At 36.5% G+C, this 23,540-nt stretch overlaps 5 protein-coding genes and 1 long non-coding RNA gene across 6 annotated transcripts; 5 read left to right on the top strand and 1 right to left on the bottom strand.

The window, feature by feature from the left end:
- The first annotated feature begins 325 nt into the window (after positions 1-325).
- Positions 326-5,004, top strand: WAV2 (alpha/beta-Hydrolases superfamily protein). The gene is made up of 8 exons (XM_012992746.2): positions 326-789; positions 2,012-2,047; positions 2,198-2,276; positions 2,374-2,428; positions 2,601-2,717; positions 3,318-3,482; positions 4,082-4,319; positions 4,457-5,004. Exons 1-8 carry the CDS (start codon positions 552-554, stop codon positions 4,471-4,473), a joined length of 945 nt encoding a protein of 314 aa, XP_012848200.2. The 5' UTR covers positions 326-551; the 3' UTR covers positions 4,474-5,004.
- Positions 5,005-6,461: 1,457 nt separating this feature from the next.
- LOC105968041 (PHD finger protein ALFIN-LIKE 5) lies at positions 6,462-9,657 on the top strand. Its single transcript, XM_012992635.2, has 5 exons — positions 6,462-6,768; positions 6,964-6,996; positions 7,780-8,008; positions 8,344-8,479; positions 9,225-9,657. The coding sequence occupies exons 1-5, from the start codon at positions 6,672-6,674 to the stop codon at positions 9,480-9,482; spliced, it is 753 nt and encodes a 250-aa protein (XP_012848089.2). The 5' UTR covers positions 6,462-6,671; the 3' UTR covers positions 9,483-9,657.
- Positions 9,658-9,988: 331 nt separating this feature from the next.
- On the top strand, positions 9,989-11,810 carry LOC105968039 (ankyrin repeat-containing protein BDA1-like). Its single transcript, XM_088826708.1, has 2 exons — positions 9,989-10,751; positions 10,843-11,810. The coding sequence occupies exons 1-2, from the start codon at positions 10,110-10,112 to the stop codon at positions 11,644-11,646; spliced, it is 1,446 nt and encodes a 481-aa protein (XP_088682834.1). The 5' UTR covers positions 9,989-10,109; the 3' UTR covers positions 11,647-11,810.
- On the bottom strand, positions 11,636-16,264 carry LOC105968038 (EEIG1/EHBP1 protein amino-terminal domain protein). The gene is made up of 3 exons (XM_012992633.2): positions 16,046-16,264; positions 13,368-15,684; positions 11,636-12,928 (listed from the first exon to the last, which is right to left on the bottom strand). The coding sequence occupies exons 2-3, from the start codon at positions 15,668-15,670 to the stop codon at positions 11,761-11,763; spliced, it is 3,471 nt and encodes a 1,156-aa protein (XP_012848087.2). The 5' UTR covers positions 15,671-15,684; positions 16,046-16,264; the 3' UTR covers positions 11,636-11,760.
- Positions 16,265-18,513: 2,249 nt separating this feature from the next.
- On the top strand, positions 18,514-21,321 carry LOC105968156 (hypothetical protein). Its single transcript, XM_012992778.2, has 8 exons — positions 18,514-18,830; positions 18,997-19,116; positions 19,339-19,396; positions 19,488-19,588; positions 19,736-19,831; positions 19,929-20,022; positions 20,438-20,675; positions 20,763-21,321. The coding sequence occupies exons 1-8, from the start codon at positions 18,750-18,752 to the stop codon at positions 21,139-21,141; spliced, it is 1,167 nt and encodes a 388-aa protein (XP_012848232.2). The 5' UTR covers positions 18,514-18,749; the 3' UTR covers positions 21,142-21,321.
- A 514-nt stretch (positions 21,322-21,835) lies between these two features.
- Positions 21,836-23,014, top strand: LOC148766655 (uncharacterized). The gene is made up of 2 exons (XR_016034762.1): positions 21,836-21,999; positions 22,408-23,014. It is a non-coding gene; the product is annotated as an uncharacterized LOC148766655 (long non-coding RNA).
- Positions 23,015-23,540: the final 526 nt, after the last annotated feature.

The raw sequence follows: 23,540 nt of genomic DNA, 5'->3' as shown, positions 1-23,540 counted from the left end.
GGAATGTTCGAGATTATATGAAATATTATCACTTTTGTACCTGTTTCATCCCATTCGAACTCTACATTTTGAAGCAAGATGATTATAATATGTGTTTTTTGGCTTGTATATATCAGATTGTGGTGCATCAGAAACTGTATTTTTACACAAAACGAGTACAAACTAGAGCACATTCCACGAAATCTAGATGATTATGTTGAATTTGACAACATAAGGGTGGAGGTGTAAGAAAAAATCATAGTTGAGGGGGTAGATGTAATTATCCAAACAAGAGGGACCATACCTCAGGGGGGTGTTTGTAATTTACCCTTGAAAAAAAGAAAATCCAAAAAGAAAGTGAAGGGGCGATTAGCTCATCAAACGACGCCGTTTCACCCAGCGAAAAAGTCCCACCACTTTATTCTACTCCCTGCGTTGTTCCTCTACCCCGAGCAGCAAATTCAATTCCTCTGCGCATCGATCGGCAAACCCAAGTGCCTACATGCTTCTCACACATACCCGCTCGTAGTGTAGAGAGAGAAACATCAACTGTTGAAGGCATCATCAAATCCATGGTGGCGTACGTCAGCGCGCTGCTCTACGGAGTTGGCGGAATTGTGGTGGCGGGTATGGCATTACTGGTTGCTTTTCAGGAGAAGCTCGTCTACGTGCCCGTGCTGCCCGGACTCGCTAAATCGTACCCCATCACCCCTGCCCGACTCCACCTCCTGTACGAAGACGTCTGGCTCACATCCTCCGACGGCGTCCGCCTCCACGCCTGGTTCATCAAGCTCTTCCCCGATTGCAGAGGTTCATTTCATTCTTCTTTTTTGAGTTTTGCAATTTGTTAGGGTTGTACTTTGATCTGTGCAGCTAACTGTAATTAAAGTGAATCTGGTTCTGTTGATGATAATTCGTTTGTAGATTGTTTAGGTTTTTGTGGTAGTTCGGTTAGAAAAAGGGTTATGTTACTATTTGGGGTAATTATGTGTGGGTGATCTCTTGGTATTAGGGTGCTGCTGATTGATTTTGATTCAAATACTAGCTTGCAGCCGAGGGTAAAAATTTAACTATGAGGAAAGGTATCGATTCGTGGAATCCGAACTAGGGTCTTTTTTTGGTTAAGTACCCAGATAGGCAATAGTACTAAAAAGTTGCAGCATAAGTTGATGTTATTTTGTTTAGTATATTTGCTTTTGCTACTGTTCTTTTTGTTCTAATAATTGTGTTAAGGCTGTTGGCATTTCAGATAGAGTAGTATTGATAGTTTTAATTTTCAGAGTGTTTATGTTGATTGCTTCATTTGGTTGAGATTGCTGCTTTAATTTTTCCCTTTCCCTATTGTGTGTCGGCTATTTTATGTATGGCAAGCATTTAGAATTTTGTTCTGCTGTACTATTATGATAGTGCTAACTCAGTTTTATAGGAAATGTTGTTGAGTTTATCTTATAATTTGTTATATTTAGTGTAAATGTTACCGTCTGTATGGAAGCAAAAATCGCACCCAACTAACTATACCAATAAATTACTCATTTAGCAGAAAATTAATTAATATGCTGTCAAACATACTTCTCCATCGTCTTTCTCTTCTTTGACCATTTAACGTTTCTTTGTGACCGGACTTACTCTAAGTTTCCGAAGAGACAATTTTCAAGGATATTTAATATTGCAGGAGAATTTGTTATATATGTATGCATTGGGAACTTGTTTGATATGTAATCTAAGCCATCATAAACTATTATTCTCGCGGTCTGAAATATTTGTCTATTGTTGAATGTGACAGATAGATACTTGATTTGGTAAATCAGCTTTAATATTGTGTCCCATAGTTCATATAATTAGCTTACTATTAATTGTAGAAGGGTCTGATTCCATAATGAATGCCTTACTACTTTGTATAAGTCTATTGTTCCATTAATTTTTTTAAGTATGGAATCAGTTATCAACTATGTTATGACTCATTTATCTTTTCTTCTTTCAACTATGCTGTGCATAACACTAACCCTAAGACCCGGTATCATGAGTTTTGCAGGTCCCACTGTTCTCTTTTTCCAGGAAAATGCTGGCAGTATCCTTTCATTGTTCTACTGTTTGAAGGGAGTTAAATATTGAACTATATATTGATATAGTATGTCAAGATTGCTGCCAAAGATTTATTTTCCTAATTAGGTATGAACCGGAGTACATCTGTTCTAGGGCCTTGACTAATTAATTACAGATATTGCTCATCGTCTTGAAATGGTTCGAATTATGTTGCAGAAACTGCAATGCAATGTTTTCATGCTTTCTTACAGAGGGTAAGCCATTTATTTTATCTGTAGATTGTCTCCAACATTTTGTTTTCTTCTATAAGCGTGCATCAAATTTGCTCGTTTCTGCTTTGGAAATACTCAGTTATGGAGCTAGTGACGGATTTCCTTCTCAACATGGTATTACAAAAGACGCGCAGGTTTGCATTCTCACTATCATGTTTTACTTAGCTTAACATTTCACTGTCTTCCAGTTGATGCTATCAATCTTTTCTTAAGAGGAAGATGGTTGTATGGGGTTTGTGGCTGTGGGGTCTGTAAATATCACTAGATAAATCCAATTCTAATTCATGCCGTGTTCATGATGAGTAGGCTGCATTGGAGCATCTGGTTCAGAGGACAGATATTGACACTTCCAGACTTGTAGTCTTTGGAAGGTCGCTTGGGGGAGCTGTTGGAGCAGTGCTGGCCAAAAACAACCCGGACAAGGTGATACCCCTAAGGATGTGTTTCATTCAAAGTTGTGCAGGCTGAGAACTAATTTTGTTCTTGCGTCCTTTTTTCCTTTTTACCTTGTCAGTGGATAGGACCAGTCTTCTTAGTCTGAATGGTTAAACTATTCATATATGATCTATTGTTGCATGTTAATGGGGTTCGATCTCAATTGTGCTTCACACTGGGGCTTCCGTATGAAACTCAAAAAAACTCACAAGTATCCAGAAAATTCGACATTACTCTAATATCCTGTAACACTTCTAAATTTTTTTTCAAAAAACAATGCAATATGTGTACTCTTTTGGGCAGTAAATTATCTCCAATATACCCTTCTTTTGAGCCGAAAGAAATACAAAACATCCCTCTATTGAATTTATTTTTTCATGAATCGTTGGTTATCCACATTAATTTTCTGTTGGGCGAGTGCTATATGTTTACCAGTTTGTCATTTTACATCCTCTTTACATTATCTAATTAATTTTCCACTCACCGGTAGTTTTTCTGCATAGCATTGTTTCAGCTGAGCTAATATATTCCTAGTTTGCTGGTATACCAACCTTTATCACAAAAGTTTTCCTTGCTCTGTTATTGCAGGTTGCTGCATTAATATTAGAAAACACTTTTACATCCATCCTGGACATGGCTGGAGTTCTATTGCCGTTTCTGAAGTGGTTTATTGGAAGAAGTAGCTCAAAGGATCCGAAAATTTTGAATTTTCTAGTTCGTTCACCGTGGAGCACCATTGATGTTATTGGTCAGGTGAGTCTACATGTGAATGAATTCTCTTGCGTGCACCTAATTTTTAGTATAGGTGCCTCTTAAGAAAAGTATGCTGTCAATCAGCTCTGTATGGCTTAAGGCCACATTCTCAGCTTGTTAATGTTCAGAAGCTTTATACGAGTTCAAATACTATCAAGTTTGAGCCGAAGATTATGTCTTGGATTTGAAAATTTTAAGCCAGGCATGAACAAAGAAAAGCCTTGGACAAATATATTTAGCACTGTTTAACTATAATAGTGATGGTACGGGAAATATTATACTAGATTCTTTTCAAGATATTACTAATGTTTGTTTTTATTTGTGGGGGTACATGAACTAAGATACGCCTCGTGCAAAGATAATTTGACTGTGCAAAACTATTACCATGATAAGAGTAGGACACATGAAATATGACTATACGAGATACATAATTATTTTTAAGATATTACTAATATTTGGTCGTATTTCACATATAAGAAAATATCTTTTCTATTCTTCAGTCCTTTATGCAGACAGGTTTTGAATTTATCTGTCATGCCGTTTTTCAACTTTCCGGTGAGTTGTGTTAATTTATATATTATTATGTTCTAAATCCACAGATCAAACAACCGATCCTCCTACTCTCTGGACTACAAGACGAAATGGTTCCCCCGTCGCACATGGAGATGTTATATGCTAAAGCAGCTGCGCACAATCGACAATGCACATTTGTAGAATTCCCTACAGGCATGCATATGGATACATGGTTATCAGGCGGTGATCGCTACTGGAGATCAGTTCAGGATTTCTTAGTAAAAACTGTTCCAGCTACCAAGGATAACGATTCTTCTACATTGGGTAAGTTTCGACTCATATAACTGTCTACCCCAAAAATATATACGTTTTAACTTCAACTTACAACATTTTGTTTCAAATTCTTGATCCTAATCCTTGTGGCTGTATCTTTTTTTTTTTTCTTTTCCCGATTTTCTCAGAATATTTGGCGAGGTGATGTGCTGAAATCTGGATTGTGCCGTTTTTAGGTTTTGCGGTGAGTAAAAGTTTTTTGTGATTGTCAATCACACACACACACAGTAGTGGTGTGTCTTGTGGTGCAAGAATTTGAGAAGATTGAAAGATTTGATGCTTTGTGGTATATATATGGTATGACATTGACATACTGGACCACATCCTCGAATTAGACTCGGTCTCATTTTATTGTTTGAAGAATGGACTGAGAGAATCTCTTATTTATTACTTAAATTGAATTTCAGGACCTTTTCTTTTCTTTTTTCTTTTTTTTTTTTCTTTTTTTTTTCTTTTTTTTTTCTTTTTTTTTTCTTTTTTTTTTCTTTTTCTTTTTCTCTCTTTGCTAGTCCTTTTATTTTGGACAAGAGTTCATCGTGGTTCAGACAGTAATATTTTAGTATGTTCTTGGCTATAATGTTATAGTGATTATAGACTCATCTTTGCATATTTTGTTTGGTTGTACTTGATTTTTATTTTATTTTAGAGGAAGACCTATAAGTTATTCTATTATAAATTTTGGCATACAATATTTCATTCTTCCAATTATGGCCACCCATTGAAGTAAGGTTAAATTACAAAAACCCCCCACATGTTTGGGGAATTACAGTCACTCCCTCTACTATGAATTTTCTTACATGTTTTGCGGTGTTAAATTTAGTGGCATATTTTAGATTATGTGGAATATTCTTCATTTGCACCCGTTTAACCCCATTCAAGCTTCACATTTTGAACAAGATGATTATAAGATGTGTCTCTTGGCTTGTAAATATCTGATTGTGATGCATCAGAAACTGTGTTTTTTCTTCACAAAACGAGTACAAACTAAAGAAACATTCCGCGAAATTTAGAAAATTATGTTGAATTTGACCTCATAAGGATGAACGTGTAAGAAGATTTAGAGACGTGCTACTTCCACTCTCAAAATATCTTATTTCACCACCAAATTAAATATTTTTCTAATTTTACCCCTTTCTTCTTCTTTCACCTATATTTTTCAATATTTATAAACCATCTACCACTAAACTAATTAAATATTTATAAAACAAATCCCACCCTTTTCACGGGAAATCTCACCCTGACCACCGTAAGTGAATAATACTTTTACGAGAGAAAAACATTTTCGAAGGTCAAAAATAGCAGGAATTCACTTTTTTTGAGAAATAAATTAAGATTGATTGCATGGAATCCTGAACTTCTTCAAGAATTAGCCAATTTGCCTTAATATAATTTTATTTCCTAAAAAATTACATAATCTGTTTGTCATCTGATATGAAAGTTTAAATATCTTGTAATAAATATTTCATTGTAAAAAATCGAAAACATCATAATTTTTTTTTTAAAATTAAAAAATTTAAAAAATTAATAAAATAAAAATAAGTTATAACACATGAGAATTAAATTAATATAAGGAAGGACGGTGGATTATAAATTTTAGGATTATTTATGACATTTTACAATATTTGATGGTAAATTAAGATAATTTGGTGGTGAAAATAGCACCACTCAAGATTTATAGTTGAGGGAGGTGAGTGTAATTACCTAAACAAGAGAGATTTTTTCGTAATTTAATCTTATCCCAGCCGTGGCCGTAATTTACCCTAAAAAAATATAGTTTCAAAGATAAATAAAAAAGAACTATATAAAATCATTTCAACAAAGCAATGAATAAACCCAACTCCTAGGTATAGAGACAGCCGATTCTTCCTCCAAACAAGTGAATAAATATACGTCTCTAATTTTAATTTCGAGCCTAAATTATTCAAACTGTATAATACGGTTTGAATAAATATACGCTCGAATAAATCTCGTTCTCGTGCAATAATTTACAGATCGAACATTTGTTATTTCGGGAAATAATATAAAGTTTGAACTTTTCCATTTGTTATAATTTGAAAGGGTATTAAGTAGTCTACTACATTAGAGTAACAGCAGGTCAATTTTCCTTTCCTTCCTTTTCAGAATAAAGTTCCTATCCATTCCCAGACAATCCTAACTGTAATTCCGAAAATACCCCCACAAAGTCCGTATAACTCTTATCTGTGCCCCCAAAACTCCCCCCTTTCTTTTTGTTCTTAACCCCCACCCCCCACCCCACCCACCCCCAGCTCTTTAGTTCATTTTGAAACCATTGCTCAGATAGCACACAGTGCAGCGTGTTTGTGCGTGTACAACTAAGCAGCCATGGACGGAGGAGTACTTAACAATCCTCGAACGGTGGAAGAGGTTTTCAGAGATTTCAAGGGCAGACGCGACGCTTTGATTAAAGCTCTCACCATTGGTGCGTTTTTTTTTTTTTTTTTTCTTTTTTCTTTTGGCTTTCCTTTGTACGTTTGTGTGCCTGCGTAATTTTTGTTTTGCTGTATGATTTTTTTGAAGTTCTAGGGTTCTTCTTGTTGATTGTTGTGCATTCCGCTACGTTTTAATTTTTTTTAATATTTTTTCTGACTCAATTTTTTATATATTTTATTTTCAGACGTCGAAGAATTTTTCCAACAGTGTGATCCTGGTGAGTTATAGTAATTTTCTACCATATATTTCGGTGTTTTCAATCGGATTTTTTTTAATTTATTTGTTGGCGGTATTTATGAGTTTATCCTTGTATGACTTTTGAATTTACCCCTTATTTTTTACTTTAAAAAAAAAATATTATGCTACTTCAAATATTTTGCCTGGTTGGGGGTGTCATTTGGTGTACTTAATTGGCCTAATGGTTACTAATTTTTGAATTATATGCAAACTGCAGTTTAGGTTTAAATTTTTGTTAACCTATTGTTTCATATATGGCGACGATGGTGCAAGTTTGGGAAAGTTTGTTCTACGCTACGCGACACTGAAATTCACCGGATTATATCCTACGATACACGTGTTTAGATCCATACATATTTTACACATGTCCATATGTACACGTGTGTGATTGTTTGTAAATCAAATGTGGAAAACTATTTCGGTGTGTTTCACTACGTGTAGTATATACAAGACCCTGTGTGGATTCAGTAATATTTTGCCCCTACGTATTTAACAGTTACCAACCAGTAAAACTACACATAATAAAAATAACTGGAAGTAGGTTTCTATTTTTGAACAGCTAAAATTTGGCCTATCATCTTATGCTGTATGCGTTGTTAATTTGAAATTTCAACGAGTTCTGCTGAGTGTACTGATATCTTATGCTGTACGTGTTGTTACTTGTTAGTCCATAACAAAGGATATCTTCTATAATTTCTATTTCGAAGCAGCCTATACTCTATAAGTGATGCTTCCTTTTGTCGATAACATGGAAATTTTGCAGAGAAGGAGAATCTTTGTCTTTATGGATTTCCTAATGAGAAGTGGGAAGTTAATTTGCCTGCTGAGGAGGTCCCACCTGAGCTTCCAGAACCTGCTTTAGGCATAAATTTTGCCAGAGACGGAATGCAAGAAAGGGACTGGCTGGCTCTTGTTGCTGTCCACAGTGACGCTTGGCTACTCTCTGTTTCTTTCTATTTCGGTGCTCGATTTGGTTTTGATAAAGCTGACAGGTAATCGTTTTCTGAGTTATAAACTTCTTTAAATATTCCTTTTTTCCCCGTTCTATTTCTTTAAATATCTTGTTATGCGTTTTCAATATTGTTTAGGTGTGATCTTCATGATTCCCAATGCAAAGAATTAAGTGCTTTCTTTCCCGCTTCCTTCTATTTTTTTACCCTCCCATGAATACAAACTTTGGCCCTTAGTGCATACATTTGAACCTTGTCGGGGGTAATTTTGAGTGATCATATATGCTGAAATGTTGATTGTTAAATAATAACCAGGTGAATGTGTGTGAAATCTGCTTTGCTGTGGGCTTCATTTTTTTTGTTGTTATTCGATGCAGGAAACGTCTATTCAATATGATAAATGATCTTCCGACAGTTTTTGAAGTTGTGACTGGAGCTGCAAAAAAGCAAGAGAAGGAGAAATCATCTGTTACAAACCAGAGTGGCAGTAAATCCAAGTCAAACACCAAACCGGTAAAATTATCTTTCTATATCATTTGGAATACACGTGTGGGCTACTCTTACATATATTTGAATTCATAGAATATCTGAGTTGTTTTGCCCCACTTACGATGAACCTAAATATAGTCAAGTATAAATGAACTTTACTATTTTGATCTTGAAATTACTGCTGGGCTAATAAAGCCGACTGAAGTTGGTTAATCCACCCTGTATTTGTGCCGATCCTTCTTTAATAGAATATTAGGATTTTTCAACTTTTATGCACATCGACATGCATCTTCTGAAGATTGCAGGAAACTTATAGTTTACTTTTTTTGAGATTTGTGACTGTCGTCCACGGTTGGTTTTCGTAAATGAATATTTCAGTTCATCTCTGACACGGTTCTTATCATTATCTGATGATTAATTAACAGTGATTGAAAGATGAAAAGAAGAAAAATCGAAATCTTATTTGTTTCCCTATATCTTCTTCTATACATCAAAAGATTTTGGTCTACTGCTACAAATCATGTAGCATAGCTTTTATAATAAGCATCATTAATTGCTTGAGCATGTTACATCATCTCACTTTTCCTCCATCAACGACATTATTATTCTTTAACCCCGCAAGAATTTATCATGTTTCCACCTGAGCATGTCTCGGCTGCAAAGTTTCCGATAAACACTCAATTTGTTTTCATATGTTACTGCTCGTAATTCCATCTGTATAATTCCGTAACTAAAATTCACGACCTTGCCATTTTCCCCCGAAATTTAGGTGAAAATGCCAAAGGCCCCACCAAAAGACGAGAACAACGAGGGATTGGACGAAGACGAGGAAGACGACGAGCATGGAGAAACCTTGTGTGGAGCATGTGGAGACAACTATGCATCGGACGAGTTCTGGATCTGCTGCGACATATGCGAGAGATGGTTCCATGGAAAGTGCGTTAAGATAACTCCAGCTAGGGCCGAGCACATCAAGCAGTACAAATGCCCGGTCTGTAGTAGTAACAAGAGAGTTCGCCCTTCGTAAAACCCCATTTATCCAGTTGCTCCTAATTCTCTAATACTTATTCATGTCTGAAAAAAACATCTCCATTGACACCCAGGATTGCCCCTCTTCTTTTTTAGATCTTATAAATGTTTATTGTAGAGATCTTTTTATGGTTGTGCATCTTTCTGTCTTTATCGTTTGTTTGTGTCGTTAATCCATGCGCGTATCTCGTACTTTTTGTAGCAGGGTTATAACCCGTTTTATGGGAAATTAGATGCTGGGTGGATTTGAACCGTACGTCTACACATAATCACACACACTCATGTGTATCTGTGCTTAGTGGGTAGTTATTTAATCAAATATACGGTTCAAATCAACCCGGTGATAATTTGATAATTTTGTATGAACAATTAATAAGCAGGGGATATTGGATATTTTTGACCTTTGAGCAGGGGATTGATGAAATCGTTGGTTGACTAAAGAGAAGTTTCTAAGAAACTTTTTAACTTTGTTCTGTTTTGTTTAATTTGAATTGATGAGTGAATACAAAAAAATATCAAAATTTAAACTTTATTCCTTATTGGCGGCTTTAAATAGAAAAAAAAAAAAAGAAAATTCAAAAAATTGGAGTGGAGTTGAGTATTTTGTATAGATGAGCTTATATACATGTATTATGTATACATACATGTGCAGAGAGAGAGAGTGGAATTTGCTGCTAGAGAGAGAGAGAGAATGGAGAAAAGATTATCAGAGGCAGCGTTGGAAGGAAACGTGAGTTCGCTACTGCAAATTCTGGAAGAAGACCCATTGATACTTGACAAGATCATAGTCGCCTGCATCTCCGACACGCCCCTCCACACCGCCGCTACGTTGGGCCACCTCAGCTTCGTCAAGGAGCTACTGAGTCGTAAGCCCGAGTTGGCCGCCGAGTTGGACTCGCACGGATGCTCGCCGATGCACCTGGCATCGGCCAAAGGCCACGTGGCTGTCGTGAGGGAGCTTCTAACCAGCGCGGACGGCGGCGAATCGGTCTGCGTCCGTAATATGGACGGCAGAACCCCACTGCATGTGGCGGCTATCAAGGGTAGAGCGGCGGTACTGGCCGAGCTTGTCCGGGTCAAACCGGAGTCGACCCGGGATCGGACCGACCGTGGAGAAACCGGTTTGCACCTTTCTGTGAAGTGGAATCGAGTGGATGCGGTGAAGCTGTTGGGTGAAGAAATTGGGGAAGATAGTGAAGTACTGAATTGGAAAGATTGTGAGGGCAATTCTGCTCTGCATATTGCAGTCACCAAGAAACATGTTGAGGTTCTCTCTCTCTCTCTCCTCTCTTTCTCTCTCTTGATTTATCACATTTTTTTGTTGTTGTAGTAATTCATAGTTGTTTTAATTTGAGCAGATCATCAAATATTTGGTCACATTGAATGGATTGGAAGTAAATTCATTGAACAAGAGTGGATTAACATCTCTTGATTTACTAAAACAAAGCCCTCGGGAACTCACAGATATGGAAATCGAATATTCCCTTCTCAAATCCGGAGCTTCGACTGTCGAAGATCTACATTTGATCACAGATAACTCACCTCCACAAAAAGCGAGGCAAATCAAGAAGCCAATCACAAACCCTAAATCGACCGACTGGCTTGGCAGAAAACGTAGCGCACTAATGGTGGTTGCGTCTCTAATAGCTACAGTAGCATTTCAGGCCGGGCTAACCCCACCAGGTGGCGTTTGGCAAGAGGATTACACAGTCGACCAAAACGGGAATCCGGTCAGCAATCCCCACTCAGTCGGCCAATCGGTGATGGCATATCAAGAACCGAAAATGTACGGCATTTTCATGATTTTCAACACGATAGCTTTCCTCTCGTCTTTGAGCATAATTCTCTTGCTCGTTAGTGGATTGCCCCTTAAGAAACGGAGATGGATGTGGTACCAAATGGTGATCATGTGGGTCGCTATTACGTCTCAGGTGGTGACCTACTTCGTCACCCTCCGCCACATGTCACCGCGCAATTTGGAGGCTGTCTTGCGCAAGGTCACCGAGATTTCGGTGCTGACATGGCTAACTCTTATGGTGGTTGTCTTTATAGGTAATGCCGTGCGCATGAATCTGTGGGTGCTCAGAAAGTATGGGCTCATTGAAGAGAAGAGGAAGCATTTGGAATCTATTGAGGATGATCAAGAAGATATTTTCGAGTAATTACTACTTAGATAGAATCCCGACATTGGAAGGAAAAAAGGGAACAAAGTACCGTTGTAAAATACAATTCCGAAAAAACATATAATGTAAAGAATTCCAGCTGCACTTTAAATCCTAGCACAGTCTGATCTTTTCATTCGGAAAAATAACATTAGGGTTTCGAATATGTGGATTAAGTGCTGCGAGTTCTTTCCATTTCTCCCCTGTTCCATGCACACGTGAAGAGATGCTCCATAATGTCTCTCCAGGCTGTACTGTTGTAGTCTTCGTAGACGAAGAAGAAGCAGTACCTGAATTTGAATTCGAATTCTTCGCGACAACCTTTGACTTCATCAATGGATGCTTGTTCTTCTTCCCCATTCCATTCGCCAGCAGCCAGCGGGACCCAGCTTGCTGCTGGTTTGTCGAACCCCACAGCTTCTTTTTCGTCGGTTCCGTTTTTAGCCCTGCAACATGCACTTCAGTGATTTTATACTGAGGAACCAATTCTTCTTCAATTGGCTTCTCAATTATAATCTCCTCTTTTTCAGCCTTAACCTCTTTTTCCTCTTCTTCTTTTTCTTCTTCATCGGAGTTTCTTACACGAGGAACTGTGCAGTAGATTCTAGGTTTCGGCGGTACGAAAACCCTCTCGACTTGAATAAGAGCAAGCATTGGAGTACCCACTGGCTCGTAATTCCTTAACGGATCACGAAGCTGCACCATTAATGCCACGGTGAAATTATTACCCAACAAACCATACTTCTTCTTACCCTTGCCACGTTTCTTGTCCCCCTTCGATCTTCCTCGAAAAAGATCCAATGAGGTGGCATGGTGGGCAGCAAGTACTTTTGACGTTCGTTCGTTGACTAGATCTTCGTCAGTGATTTCACCTGAATCAAGCCTCATCCATTCGTCGAGCGTTAGAGATAAGCCCATCAATCCATCAACATCTTCATTATTATTATCATCTTTAATATCAAGAAGTTGCAATCCACCAGCTCCATCGAGGGTCTTTCCCTTGAGGGCCGAGAATTCACCGATCGATTGTGTGGTGATATCCGAAGGTGCTTCTTCGTCCGACATTCCGGATTGTATTCTCAAACCCTCTACTGAAAGAGCTTCGATTTTATCCATTGCTAAAGGGGCAAGATCTTCTAAAGAAACGTATTCTGTGTCGTTGCCGAACAAAGTTGCATCGGGTTTACCAGATCGATTGACGGAGGATGTTCCTTTCACCCTCTTCTGTTCAACAGGTGAATTTCGCCTAATTTCATATTCATCATGCTGAAATAAACCTTGACTGGAGCAGGAATAAATGTGTTAGCATAATAACTATTAATTGAATCACAATTTTGAAAGACAACAAAAACATATATCTAGGGGTGGAAATTGGAAGAGAAATATTCCGACTTCCGCCGATTCCGGTCCGAAAATTTCCTATTTTGGACCAATATTTTTCATTCTAAAAATCAAAAGTTCGGATTTCCGACTTTTTTATTTTTTAAAACGGACTATTAGATTCCAATTTCTGATCCGATTTAAATTTCCGAAAATTACACCAATAATATTAATATTAAATTATGTGTTTTGTATATAGGTGACCGAAATTTTGGAATTTCCAAATTCCGCCGATTGCGACCCGAAAATTTTTCCAATTTTTTTTTGGAACAGAATTGGAATTAATTTTGAACTTCCGCAAAGAAATAGAATTTTCACAACAGTAAACAATAATGACAAACCTCTCAGATCCCTCAAGACTCGGTGCAGCTTCCCATGCTATTTGTTGCATTGTCTTCCCATTTATTTCTTCCAAAGGCATCAACTTGTTCGCCTGCATTGACAGCTTCTCAATCCCGACAGCAGCCAAACCCTGAAGTATGTCCATTACACCGGAGCCCATTTCTGCAGGCACCACCACCGGACTAGACACCTGCATAATCAAGCTGCCTCCACTTTTAGCATTCTTGAAAAGTACAGGGTTCATCGAGCGCAAAAAGCCTCCATTTTTAGTCTGCACAAAGGGTCCCAAACCTTCCGCTAGTGGAGGAAGCTGCTGAGGAACCTCCTCATGGGGAGGTACGATGTCAACCGGACTGCCAAAGCCACCCGAATGACTAGGCGGAGAGTGTTGAAACGCTTTCTCGTTTATGCCCCAGTCGCGCATCAAAGCCTCGGTTTCCAAATCCTCTAATATCGAGGCGTTCGATTTACCCCTAAATGCGTCTGTATCTATCTCGGGAATCTCCTGAAAGCCTTCACATATCGAAGATTGGTAGAAATCGTTTGAGATCGCTTCCCAGATAGACCCCATTGGAATTTCACTGACGGGTTCTTCTGGATCATTCTCGATATCGAAGTTGAGTAAACCTCCATTTGCGAGAGTATCGTTCTCGAATTGCTTCAGAAGGCGCTCTCTTGGAGAGTCCGGTTCGCTTTCGGAACTCAAGCCAAATGGACTGTGCTCGATACCTAGCATGTTCAAGAAATCACTGGCCACTGAGTCGGTGACATCATCCAAGCTAAGAGATTTCCCCTTCCTATGACTTTCTAGTTCCAAAGCATCACTTTCGTCATCTTGAGAATCTTGTCCTTCGTTCACCAAATCCGTGGCGTAACTTAATGCAGTCTCCAGTTCTTTCATTAGTGATTCTTTGCAGGACATGTTACTCTCTTCGTCTTTCTGAGAAATAATTTCTTCGGTTGAGGGATTATGAAGAGCAGCATCTACATCAAGGGGCACCTCCATATCATGATCATTTGTTTCAAGAACCTCTTCGGAAGCTTCGGTTGAGGGATTATGAAGAGCAGCATCTACATCAACAGGCACCTCCATATCATCATCGTTAGTTTCAAGAACCTCTTCGGAAGCTTCTAAAATAACCTTCGAAGGATCCTCTTTCGGCCGCACCTCTTCTTTAGTGAACTCTTCTATCCCTTTCTCTACAACACAAAATTCACTAATCTCCCACTCGGTTTCACAAACTTTCTCACCACCATCATCGGTTGGTGTAAATGAAATCTGTTTATGAGTTTCAACAACATCCAATTTATTTCCAGCCTCTTCATCCAATTTCTGATAAAGCACATTAACCGATTCACAGAGCTCCGAATTCGATACAGGCAAAACCTCGTGAAGATCCTTTATTTCCTCGGAATTGTTTAAGGTCGACAGCCTGGCAGGTAGACTCCCCACCCTACGAATGCTCAATTCATCAATTTGACCGACGAGGATTTTCTCCGTCTGTGATCTGTTCTGCCTTAAGATCGGTACATCAGGAACATTACTGTTTCTACACGGCTCGCTGCTATTATTTCCAATTACAACATATCCAAAACTAACATTTATTTTTGCACCTTTCGCTTTACCCGATAGCTTGAAACTAGTCATCCACTTACCCGAGCTTTTCTCCTCTTCCAATTCCTCCAATGTGAGAGGAAGCAAACGTGTCAAATCTATACGGTGCTTCCCCAAATCGAGCTCGGGTGCATTATAAACAGATGCATACAACAAGAAATGCTTCGCCTCGTACTTTGCCGAATGGTGGGACCCACTCCTACTACCGTACACAGAGCAAGAATGAGTCAGCTGTTCTTCAATCTCGGCCACTCCTTGATAAACCCTAATCGGACGAGTCATCTGCTCACCATCTCGCCTCTTCCAATGCACAACGACATAAACATCGTCGAAGAAAGACGGTAAACCCTCGACTGAATGGACTAGGAGAGAGAAACAACAATTGAATCTACGGTTCCGAATATGGGTCAATGCCTTTAGACCCTTCCAGCTCCAAATTGAGGGCTTCTTTTCTTTGTCCACCAATTCTTTCGAATTGTTCTTAGCAGCATCTTTCGGCTTCATCTTGGAATCGAGCAAATTGGATTTTCCAACGGATTTGGATCGACTACTTGCTGTGGAACTGGCAAGCCTCGACAAAGTTTTATCACCATACAGAGCTTTGCTTATGGCTTCGAGGTCATTTCCAAACCTCCCTGTTCCTGAATTTTCACCGGCTTTCTTTCTGCTGTCGGCTTTCGACAACATTATCTCCTCGCAAACTACATTATTTAATACAATTATAATCCAATGTTATACACCCATCCATAAAATCATTCTGGAATTGTATGAACATTGAACACCCACAAATAGAAGCGCGCAAAAAGGTCCAAAATTTATCAAAAAAGCAATCCCCTAATTCTGATTCAAATACATACAGCTCTGCAAATTTCAAATTCTGCGCCGAATAAAACTAAAGCAATAGCTAAATATTAAAATTCATTTGTGCATAGGTATTATCGCTCCTAAAAAAAATCAAACTAGAAGCATATTCTCAAACGTATTCAGCATTTTTATCTTCGTAAAAATTGAAATTAAAGAACATAGCAAAGAAATTGAGGTGGAGAGGATGAAGAATCTTACAGCTAGGAGCCTACGAAATATGTGGGCAATTTTTCCGCTATTAGACGCTTCCTCTCTCTCTCTCTCTCTCTCTCTCTCTCTCTTTCTCTCTCTCTCTATTGGCGTGAGCGTGTTTAATTCAAAGTTGAAGCTGAAAACATAAGAAACGTATAGCAATTTTCATTGTTGCCCCTCTATTTTTGAATACTCTCACTTCTGCCCCAATTATTATTTTAATACATTTTCCATTTTACAAAATTCAAACTAAGTAGATCCCAAAACTATATATTAAAAGCAATTATTCAGTGAAATTCAGAATGTTCACAAATATAATTTTTAAAACAAAGTTATCTTAAACTATAATTTAAAAGTATGTATGGAGCTACTTTTTTGATATAAAATCACTTCTGTAAGTAACGAAAAATTCTATCGAGCATTTGTGTTCTTATTGTTTTATCTGCAATTGTCACGCAAGGGATGACATAGCGATTGAGCAAATGAACTTGTGTAAATTGATTTGCAAGTTAATATGGTTTACATCTCTCGTATGATTTGCAAGTTATTGTATAAGAGTGTAGGTTTTTCCAATGAACCTATATAGTTGGTTGCAGGTTCATTTACTAAAAAAAATTAAGAATGTGACAACAATTGAAATTGATCCAAATATTTAAATTTTCTTTATTTATAAATTTGGATTAAATGTTTAGAAAGTAGTTGGTGAGACGTCAACTTAGATGTTACAATATTCTTATTATTCAAATACATAAATATAAATAAGAATTAAATCTGTATTTTGAATTTTGTACATTTTGGAGGCAACATATCCCAGATTTGAGTGTGATTGGTTCAAAATGGGCCATTGCAAATTTCAAATTCAACCGCGAACTAGATGGGCCGGATGGCCCACCTCCATCAGATTATTCAACATGCCAGTTATTTATTTTGTGCTTACAGAAAAACAAAAGAAAAAAAATTAAATATATATATATATATATATATATATATATATATATATATATATATATATATATATATATAATTTTATTTTTTGAGCAAAAATTGAAATGTTAACCATTTCTCTCTGTCTTTGTGATAAATGAAAAAAGGATAAGAAAATATGTATGGGTTCTAGGAAAAATCCGACGAAGTGAGTAGAATACGTCTTCTCATTGATTATTTCATTATTAATTATCTCTCAGTAAATCAAGCTTAGTAAGAGTATAATTGAGAAAGTATAATAAATGTTTCACCAAAATTTTAAAGTCGTGTTTGATGGTGGTTGAACGAGCGTTGCAGATGGAGGCGGCGGCGAAGAAACAAAATTACTCATTTAAATTTAAAATCAATTTGAGTTGAAAAAGTGGGGATTACATTTGATTTTAAGGGCATTAAAATGACTTGAATTTTTTGGGAAAATGTGGTGAAAGCTATGTGGATTGTGTTTGGGATTTATCGAAGAAATGCCCATTTCTTTTACTATTTTAATATTTTTTCTTGATTTGCACCAATAAGGATAATTGAAAAAGAATTTCACAATAATAATATCAAAAAGTTAATAGGCATAAATGCAAAATTATTATACTTCTTGAAAAGTGGGAACAATATCTATCATATGCACCACCACCAACAAGGTGCATGGGTTATTCAAGAACCAATTTATTTATTTATTTAATTTATACAAGGAAGATGATTATATATTTCAAATTAGATACATGTTAGCATCTAATATTATATTTGTATATCTTAGTTACATATTTAAAGTATATATTCATGTATTTATATGTAATATTATGTGTTCAGTCAACCTTAATATATTCAGTCAACGTGAAGTTTATTTAACCAATTATTTCCTTTGTCGAACTGTGCCACATTTTTTCACAATCGCTATACATGCTCCATCATATTTAATCGAACTGTAAATGACTTCGGCTGTTGTGATGAGGCGTGCAGACTCTCTCGATTTTCTCAAACTTTCTGTGACCATCCCATACTTATGTCTTCCCGTTAGTTTGTACTTCCTCTTTTGCCCGTGTTATTCTATTTTTTTATAGAGTTTTTATTTTTATGTTTTAGAAATTATTGTTTTTAGCCATTTTTCAGACCGCAACATATTACCTTAATCTCTTTAGATACTCATTCATTTTTTTATCTATAGATAGGTTGGTTGTCCAACCCAACCCCCACTCTCATCGTATGATCGATCGTTCTTAAAAGTAAATAATTAAAACCAATTATTTCCTATTTTTTTCCAATTACCTAAATGAACTCGGAAAATTTTCTTTAAAAAAAAAGAAAGAAAAGAAATGAAAAGGACAGTTATTTTGACCATAAAGGAATATTCCTATAAGAAGTAAAAGATGAAATGAAAATCAGGCCCCAAAATTATCGTATTAATCAACCACAATTAGAGCACTATAGATCAATAATCATCCTGGGCTGGGGTTGCGCCACTGTGATCACAAAGATTAGCTTTTTTTTATTTAATTACTATTAATAAATATATATATATTTTTTTGCATTCAATCGAAGAACAGGTAGATAGAGACAAAACGAATTCATATATATATATATATATATATATATATATATATATATATATATATATATATATATATATATATATAATTTACACGCGAACAACCTTCTTCTTCTTCATCATCAAATCCCAATCATTTTGACGAGAGAGTTGAAACAGAAAAAAAAAAAGGGATTAAAGATTTGGCGAATGGCGGGTAATGAAGAAAGTATGGAGGTGGAGGATTCGTATGGGAATAAGGTTAAACTAAGGCTCAAAGATCCATCCAAGGTATTAATTTTTCTTTTTAATTATGTTCTTTACATTATATGTATATGTTTATGTATGTATATATGTGAGTATTTGTTGTTCTAAGTATTAAGATTTTCTCGAGTTGGATTCATCATATTTGGGTTTTTTTTCTTGATTTGGGGGGGTGAATTTTGATTTTGTGTAGAAAGTGGCACAAACGAAGGAAATGCTTTCGAAACAAGCGGTTCAGACGAAAGAGCTCTTGTCGAAACAAGCCGTTAAGATCGCTAAACAGGCTGAAGAGCACGAAAGATTCATCAATAAGGTATCGATTTTCACATATCGATACTTACTTGGCTGTTTACATTCAAGAATCTTTAATCGGGTTTCGAGTATGGACTTACGGGGGTTGTTGCATTGAGTTAAGGAACATAATGTCTATTTCGTTTGCAGTTACTTGGATTGATTAGAAAACGAACTTTATTTGTAGTATATTCTGATGATGGATTCGAGGTTGTGTTTATCGGATTTTTTTTGTGGCATTTAGGTGACGCATTTGCTTGGTGTTCTTGGCTTCGGTGGCTTCTGCTTTGTTTTGGGTGCAAGTGAGTATAATTGTTTTTGCTTCGGTACAAATTTGTGATATGTTATATTGATTGTTTCATGGGATTGTCCTTTGGTGGTTTGATCGATCAGGGCCGCAAGATGTTCGATATCTGTATTGTTTGTTCTATGTTATTTTTGTCCCACTTCGATGGATTTACTACCGGTACAAGAAATGGCACTATTATCTTCTGGTAAGTTCCGACTTCATTTTCTTGCATTTTATTTGTGTTGTCAGAGTACAATTGGCTGTGTTTTTTTCCGGTCTCGGTTTTATAGTTTAATTTTTCGACCATATATAAAAGAGAAGACGTTGACGACTCGTTTACGTTGTTATACAGGACTTTTGCTATTACGCCAATACAATATTCTTGATCATGCTCTTGTGTTATCCTAAAAACGAGAAACTCTTTATGGTTTGCTTCTCGTTTGCAGAGGTAAGAAAATCAGAATAGTTTCACTTAATTTCCGATATCGATAGATTCGGTTCTCATTTTTCATTTTTTTTCGTTTACGATACATAAATGGGTGCAGGGACCTTTGGCATGGGCACTGATTGTTTGGCGATGTAGCTTAGTTTTCAATTCTATGGACAAAATCGTAAGCGTCTTTATACATCTCTTGCCTGGTAAGTAGGAGTTCACTTTTCTTTCCCGAAAATTATTTACATTTTGCTCGATTGGTTCTGAACTATTAATTTGTGTTTAATTGATCCCCGTCATTTGGATTTTGAACTTCTTGATGCTCCTCCAAGTTCACACTGTGTGTACGAGAATTTATTGTCTATATTAGTCTTTGATTCGAAACTATTTCCGTATGGTGGGTTGAAATCATGAATTTCATTAAACGAAGCCTCAACTACACCATCATCATTCTAGAAAATACAAAACCGAAAAACGAGCCGAACTTTTTGAATCAGTTGAAACAGTACTCGTAATCTTCGCTTTTGTTCCGAAACTTTCCACCATGATCTGTTCTTCACAGAATTCTGTGATTTTCATTAATCGGTAAACTGATTCCTTACTTGCAAACGTGACTTATAGGATTGGTTTTCTTCACAATACGATGGTGGGACCCGGTATTTTTCGAAGCAATGCACCCCGAGGGAACTGCTCGTAGAGCATCATGGCCCTACGTAGAAAACAAGTCGTACCTTTGGACATGGCTTTTCATCGTTCCTTTAGTTGCTTACATCGTTTGGCAGCTTCTTTACTTCCTCATAGTCGACGTGCTTCGCCGACAAAGACTGCTCCGAGATCCAGAAGTTATGACTTCTTACAGGTTTTTCTCGTTCACTGCATATATTTTCTTGGACCATATTGCCCCCCATTCTTTCGATATATTCACACGTACGCCATTTTGTGATAGGGAACTTTCGAAGAAAGCACAGAAAGCAAACAACCTATGGTGGCGGTTGAGTGGATTGCTCGGGGATCAAAATCGGCTGTTTATGTACATTCTGCTTCAGGCTATGTTCACTTTGGCAACGACTGCGCTCACAGTGCCGATTTTCTTGTCGTATGAATTGCATGTGACTTTTCAAGTACTGAAGGTATCTGCAACTGTATGGAATGGCGGGAACTTTCTACTGGAGGTGATGCCGAGGCAGGTTTTTCTCAAGGAGGAGAAGAAGAAAACCGGGGGGATGCAGCCTGCTGAGTCGACTCAGCAGCTCGGTGCTGCATCGGTGATGGAGAATTTGATGAAATCGGATAACTCGTCTGAGGTGGTTGTGGAATCGGAGTAAAGATTTGTAAGATTTGGTGTTGTGTGTGTGTGATGAGAGAAATTTGGTTTAGATGATTTTTTACTTCATATGTTGCTTTGTTGTTGTTTAGTTGATGGTAATTGTATTTTTATGCTGAAAATCAGATTTGTTTGTAGATTAGTGGGAAAGGATATGTGAATATGCTTTCTTTCTTTTTTATATGTTGTGTAGGGGAAAAATTACAGTTTTCATCCTCAAGTTTGCGCCGATTTTACATTTGGTCCCTCTGTGTTTTAAAAAATTAACATTTTTAGTTATTTCCGTCAATTTTTCCTTAGGACTAACGGAATCAAGCATATACCTGTCACTACCTTAACTGATGGTTTAATGGTAAATTGACGAAAATGATTAAATGTATTAAATTATTGAAACATGAGGGACTAAATGCGTTGTTTGTAAACATGGAGGATCAAATGTGAAATTGGTGTAAACTTGAGGGGTGAAAACTGTAATTTTCCTTATTTTGTATTATTAGAATTTATTTTAGGGATTATTTGACAAACACCCCTCGTTAGACTCCTCCCATTACAATGAGTCCAATTTTTTTTACCATTTTTAAGATAAATCCAAAACCCTTTTAATTAATAAAAATTAATATAATTTCACAATTATACCCTTCTTCCTATTTGGCATAATTCTATTATTTAATATTAATTTATTATAATGTCCATCCAAACTCCCAAACCATACTCTCAAACTATTTTCTCTCTCACGTATTTTTTCCAAGCCGCCATCATCGTCACCCAACTTTTCTCTCTCACATATTTTTTCCAAGCCGGCTTCAGAATATATTTCTCTTCATCGTTACAAACTTTTTGATTCTCTACTGCAATCATGGTAATCTCTCTCTCTTATAACCTAACCACTCCGTTGAATTCGTTATATTGAGTTCGATTTACAGTATGAATGAATGTTCATCGTCTGTTAATTTCATAATCGAAAATGGGTAGTAATTTTTAACTATTAGAGGTGACTGGATATTCTCTCTTCTAATGGGCTGGTTGTGAATTAGATTTCTTCTCTACTAGTTTCTCATTTGATTGAATTTACGGATTTTGTCGGCAGTTTACAAATTAGGAATTTCGAATTTGAAATCAATGTTTTTAACTTGCACCTAAGCAATTGTAATTGAATCTTCTGAATTACAGAGTGAAATCTTCCATTGAAATTGATTGGGTTCAACTTTGATGTGATTTTATTTGGAAGCAATGTACTTCTGATTTTAATTTATTATCGTCTGCACAGTTTCTGTTGTAAAGACGTTCGGCTATAAAGACGATATCGATGACGAGAGTGAGGGTACAAAGGGAGTGGTCGAAAAGGGGTCGATTGAGGACATATTCCATGTTGAGGAATGAATATTCCTGAATATACGAGGCGGGTTTTTGGAGAAATCACCGTTCGGAGACGAGAATGTGAACTTCCCATGGGAGAAGAAAAAAGCAGCCAATGAAGAGAGAGGGGTAGTGTTGACAGTCGAAAAAGCCGTAGTTTGGCTGAGTCGACTCTTAACCCGTAGCGTCTCTCTCTTTTCTCCTCTCTCCCTCTTTTCTCCACAACCCACTCCCACATCCACACCCACACTCTCGCAGCCCCATCGGACGACCACATCCACACCCTCGCGGATTTTTATAGTGGTTTTCAAAATTTTTACAAAAACCACTATAAAAATCTGTATAAATAATTCTAGGGATTTTCAATAATTTTTGTACAAATTTTTATATAACTGTATATACATAGTGGTTTTTATGTTGACATGGTTGTTATACAGAGTGGTTTTCAATTTTACATGGTTTTCATGTTATACATAATTGTTATACATAGTGGTTTTTATGTTATATAAGTTTATACATAGTGGTTTTCATGTTATATAATTGTTATATATAGTGGTTTTCCTGGTTATATAGTTGTTTATGCAGAGTGGTTTTTATTTTTATATAGAGTGATTTTTATTTAAAAAAACTGGAAATAAAAAATAAATAAATAAACCATTTTAAAAAAAATCGAAATTAAGAAAAAAGAAAAACCCATGAAAAAACGAAAATAAAAATAAAACCATTTTTTTTAAATTAAAATAAAACATGAAAAATATATATAAGAAAAAAAAAATTAAAATAAACAACTGAAAAAAAATAATAATAATATATTTACGAAATTTTATTTCAAATAGAAATAAAGAAAACTATTAAACAAAATAAAAAAGAAAAGGAAAAAAAATTGAATTAACGTAATGAGAGGAATAATTTTAGGAAAAGATTTGGGTGTAGATTATGAGTGTAATTTTTTTTAATTAAATAGTTATACTAATTAATAATTAGTGGGGGCATATATGGTTTTTAAGGCCCATTGGATTTATCTCAAATATCATTTATAAATAA

This window comes from Erythranthe guttata, chromosome 12 (assembly GCF_056151865.1).
Source record: "Erythranthe guttata isolate IM_541 chromosome 12, IM_541, whole genome shotgun sequence".
Taxonomy (NCBI): domain Eukaryota; kingdom Viridiplantae; phylum Streptophyta; class Magnoliopsida; order Lamiales; family Phrymaceae; genus Erythranthe; species Erythranthe guttata.
The sequence above is the reverse complement of the archived record's forward strand: the minus strand, read 5'-3'. Positions and strand labels throughout refer to the sequence as shown.

What these genes read in the sequence shown, in the direction of transcription:
- WAV2 (XM_012992746.2), top strand. Translation starts at nt 552, where the DNA reads ATGGTGGCGTACGTCAGCGCGCTGCTCTACGGAGTTGGCGGAATTGTG. An exon ending in TTCATGCTTTCTTACAGAGG is followed by an intron (nt 2,277 to 2,373) that starts GTAAGCCATTTA and finishes GGAAATACTCAG; the next exon opens with TTATGGAGCTAGTGACGGAT. An exon ending in CCAAAAACAACCCGGACAAG is followed by an intron (nt 2,718 to 3,317) that starts GTGATACCCCTA and finishes CTGTTATTGCAG; the next exon opens with GTTGCTGCATTAATATTAGA.
- LOC105968041 (XM_012992635.2), top strand. Translation starts at nt 6,672, where the DNA reads ATGGACGGAGGAGTACTTAACAATCCTCGAACGGTGGAAGAGGTTTTC. An exon ending in GATTAAAGCTCTCACCATTG is followed by an intron (nt 6,769 to 6,963) that starts GTGCGTTTTTTT and finishes TTTTATTTTCAG; the next exon opens with ACGTCGAAGAATTTTTCCAA. An exon ending in TTTCCAACAGTGTGATCCTG is followed by an intron (nt 6,997 to 7,779) that starts GTGAGTTATAGT and finishes GAAATTTTGCAG; the next exon opens with AGAAGGAGAATCTTTGTCTT.
- LOC105968039 (XM_088826708.1), top strand. Translation starts at nt 10,110, where the DNA reads ATGTATTATGTATACATACATGTGCAGAGAGAGAGAGTGGAATTTGCT. An exon ending in TCACCAAGAAACATGTTGAG is followed by an intron (nt 10,752 to 10,842) that starts GTTCTCTCTCTC and finishes TAATTTGAGCAG; the next exon opens with ATCATCAAATATTTGGTCAC.
- LOC105968038 (XM_012992633.2), bottom strand. Translation starts at nt 15,670, where the DNA reads ATGTTGTCGAAAGCCGACAGCAGAAAGAAAGCCGGTGAAAATTCAGGA. An exon ending in AGTCTTGAGGGATCTGAGAG is followed by an intron (nt 12,929 to 13,367) that starts GTTTGTCATTAT and finishes TTCCTGCTCCAG; the next exon opens with TCAAGGTTTATTTCAGCATG.
- LOC105968156 (XM_012992778.2), top strand. Translation starts at nt 18,750, where the DNA reads ATGGCGGGTAATGAAGAAAGTATGGAGGTGGAGGATTCGTATGGGAAT. An exon ending in CTTTATACATCTCTTGCCTG is followed by an intron (nt 20,023 to 20,437) that starts GTAAGTAGGAGT and finishes CGTGACTTATAG; the next exon opens with GATTGGTTTTCTTCACAATA. An exon ending in GAAGTTATGACTTCTTACAG is followed by an intron (nt 20,676 to 20,762) that starts GTTTTTCTCGTT and finishes ATTTTGTGATAG; the next exon opens with GGAACTTTCGAAGAAAGCAC.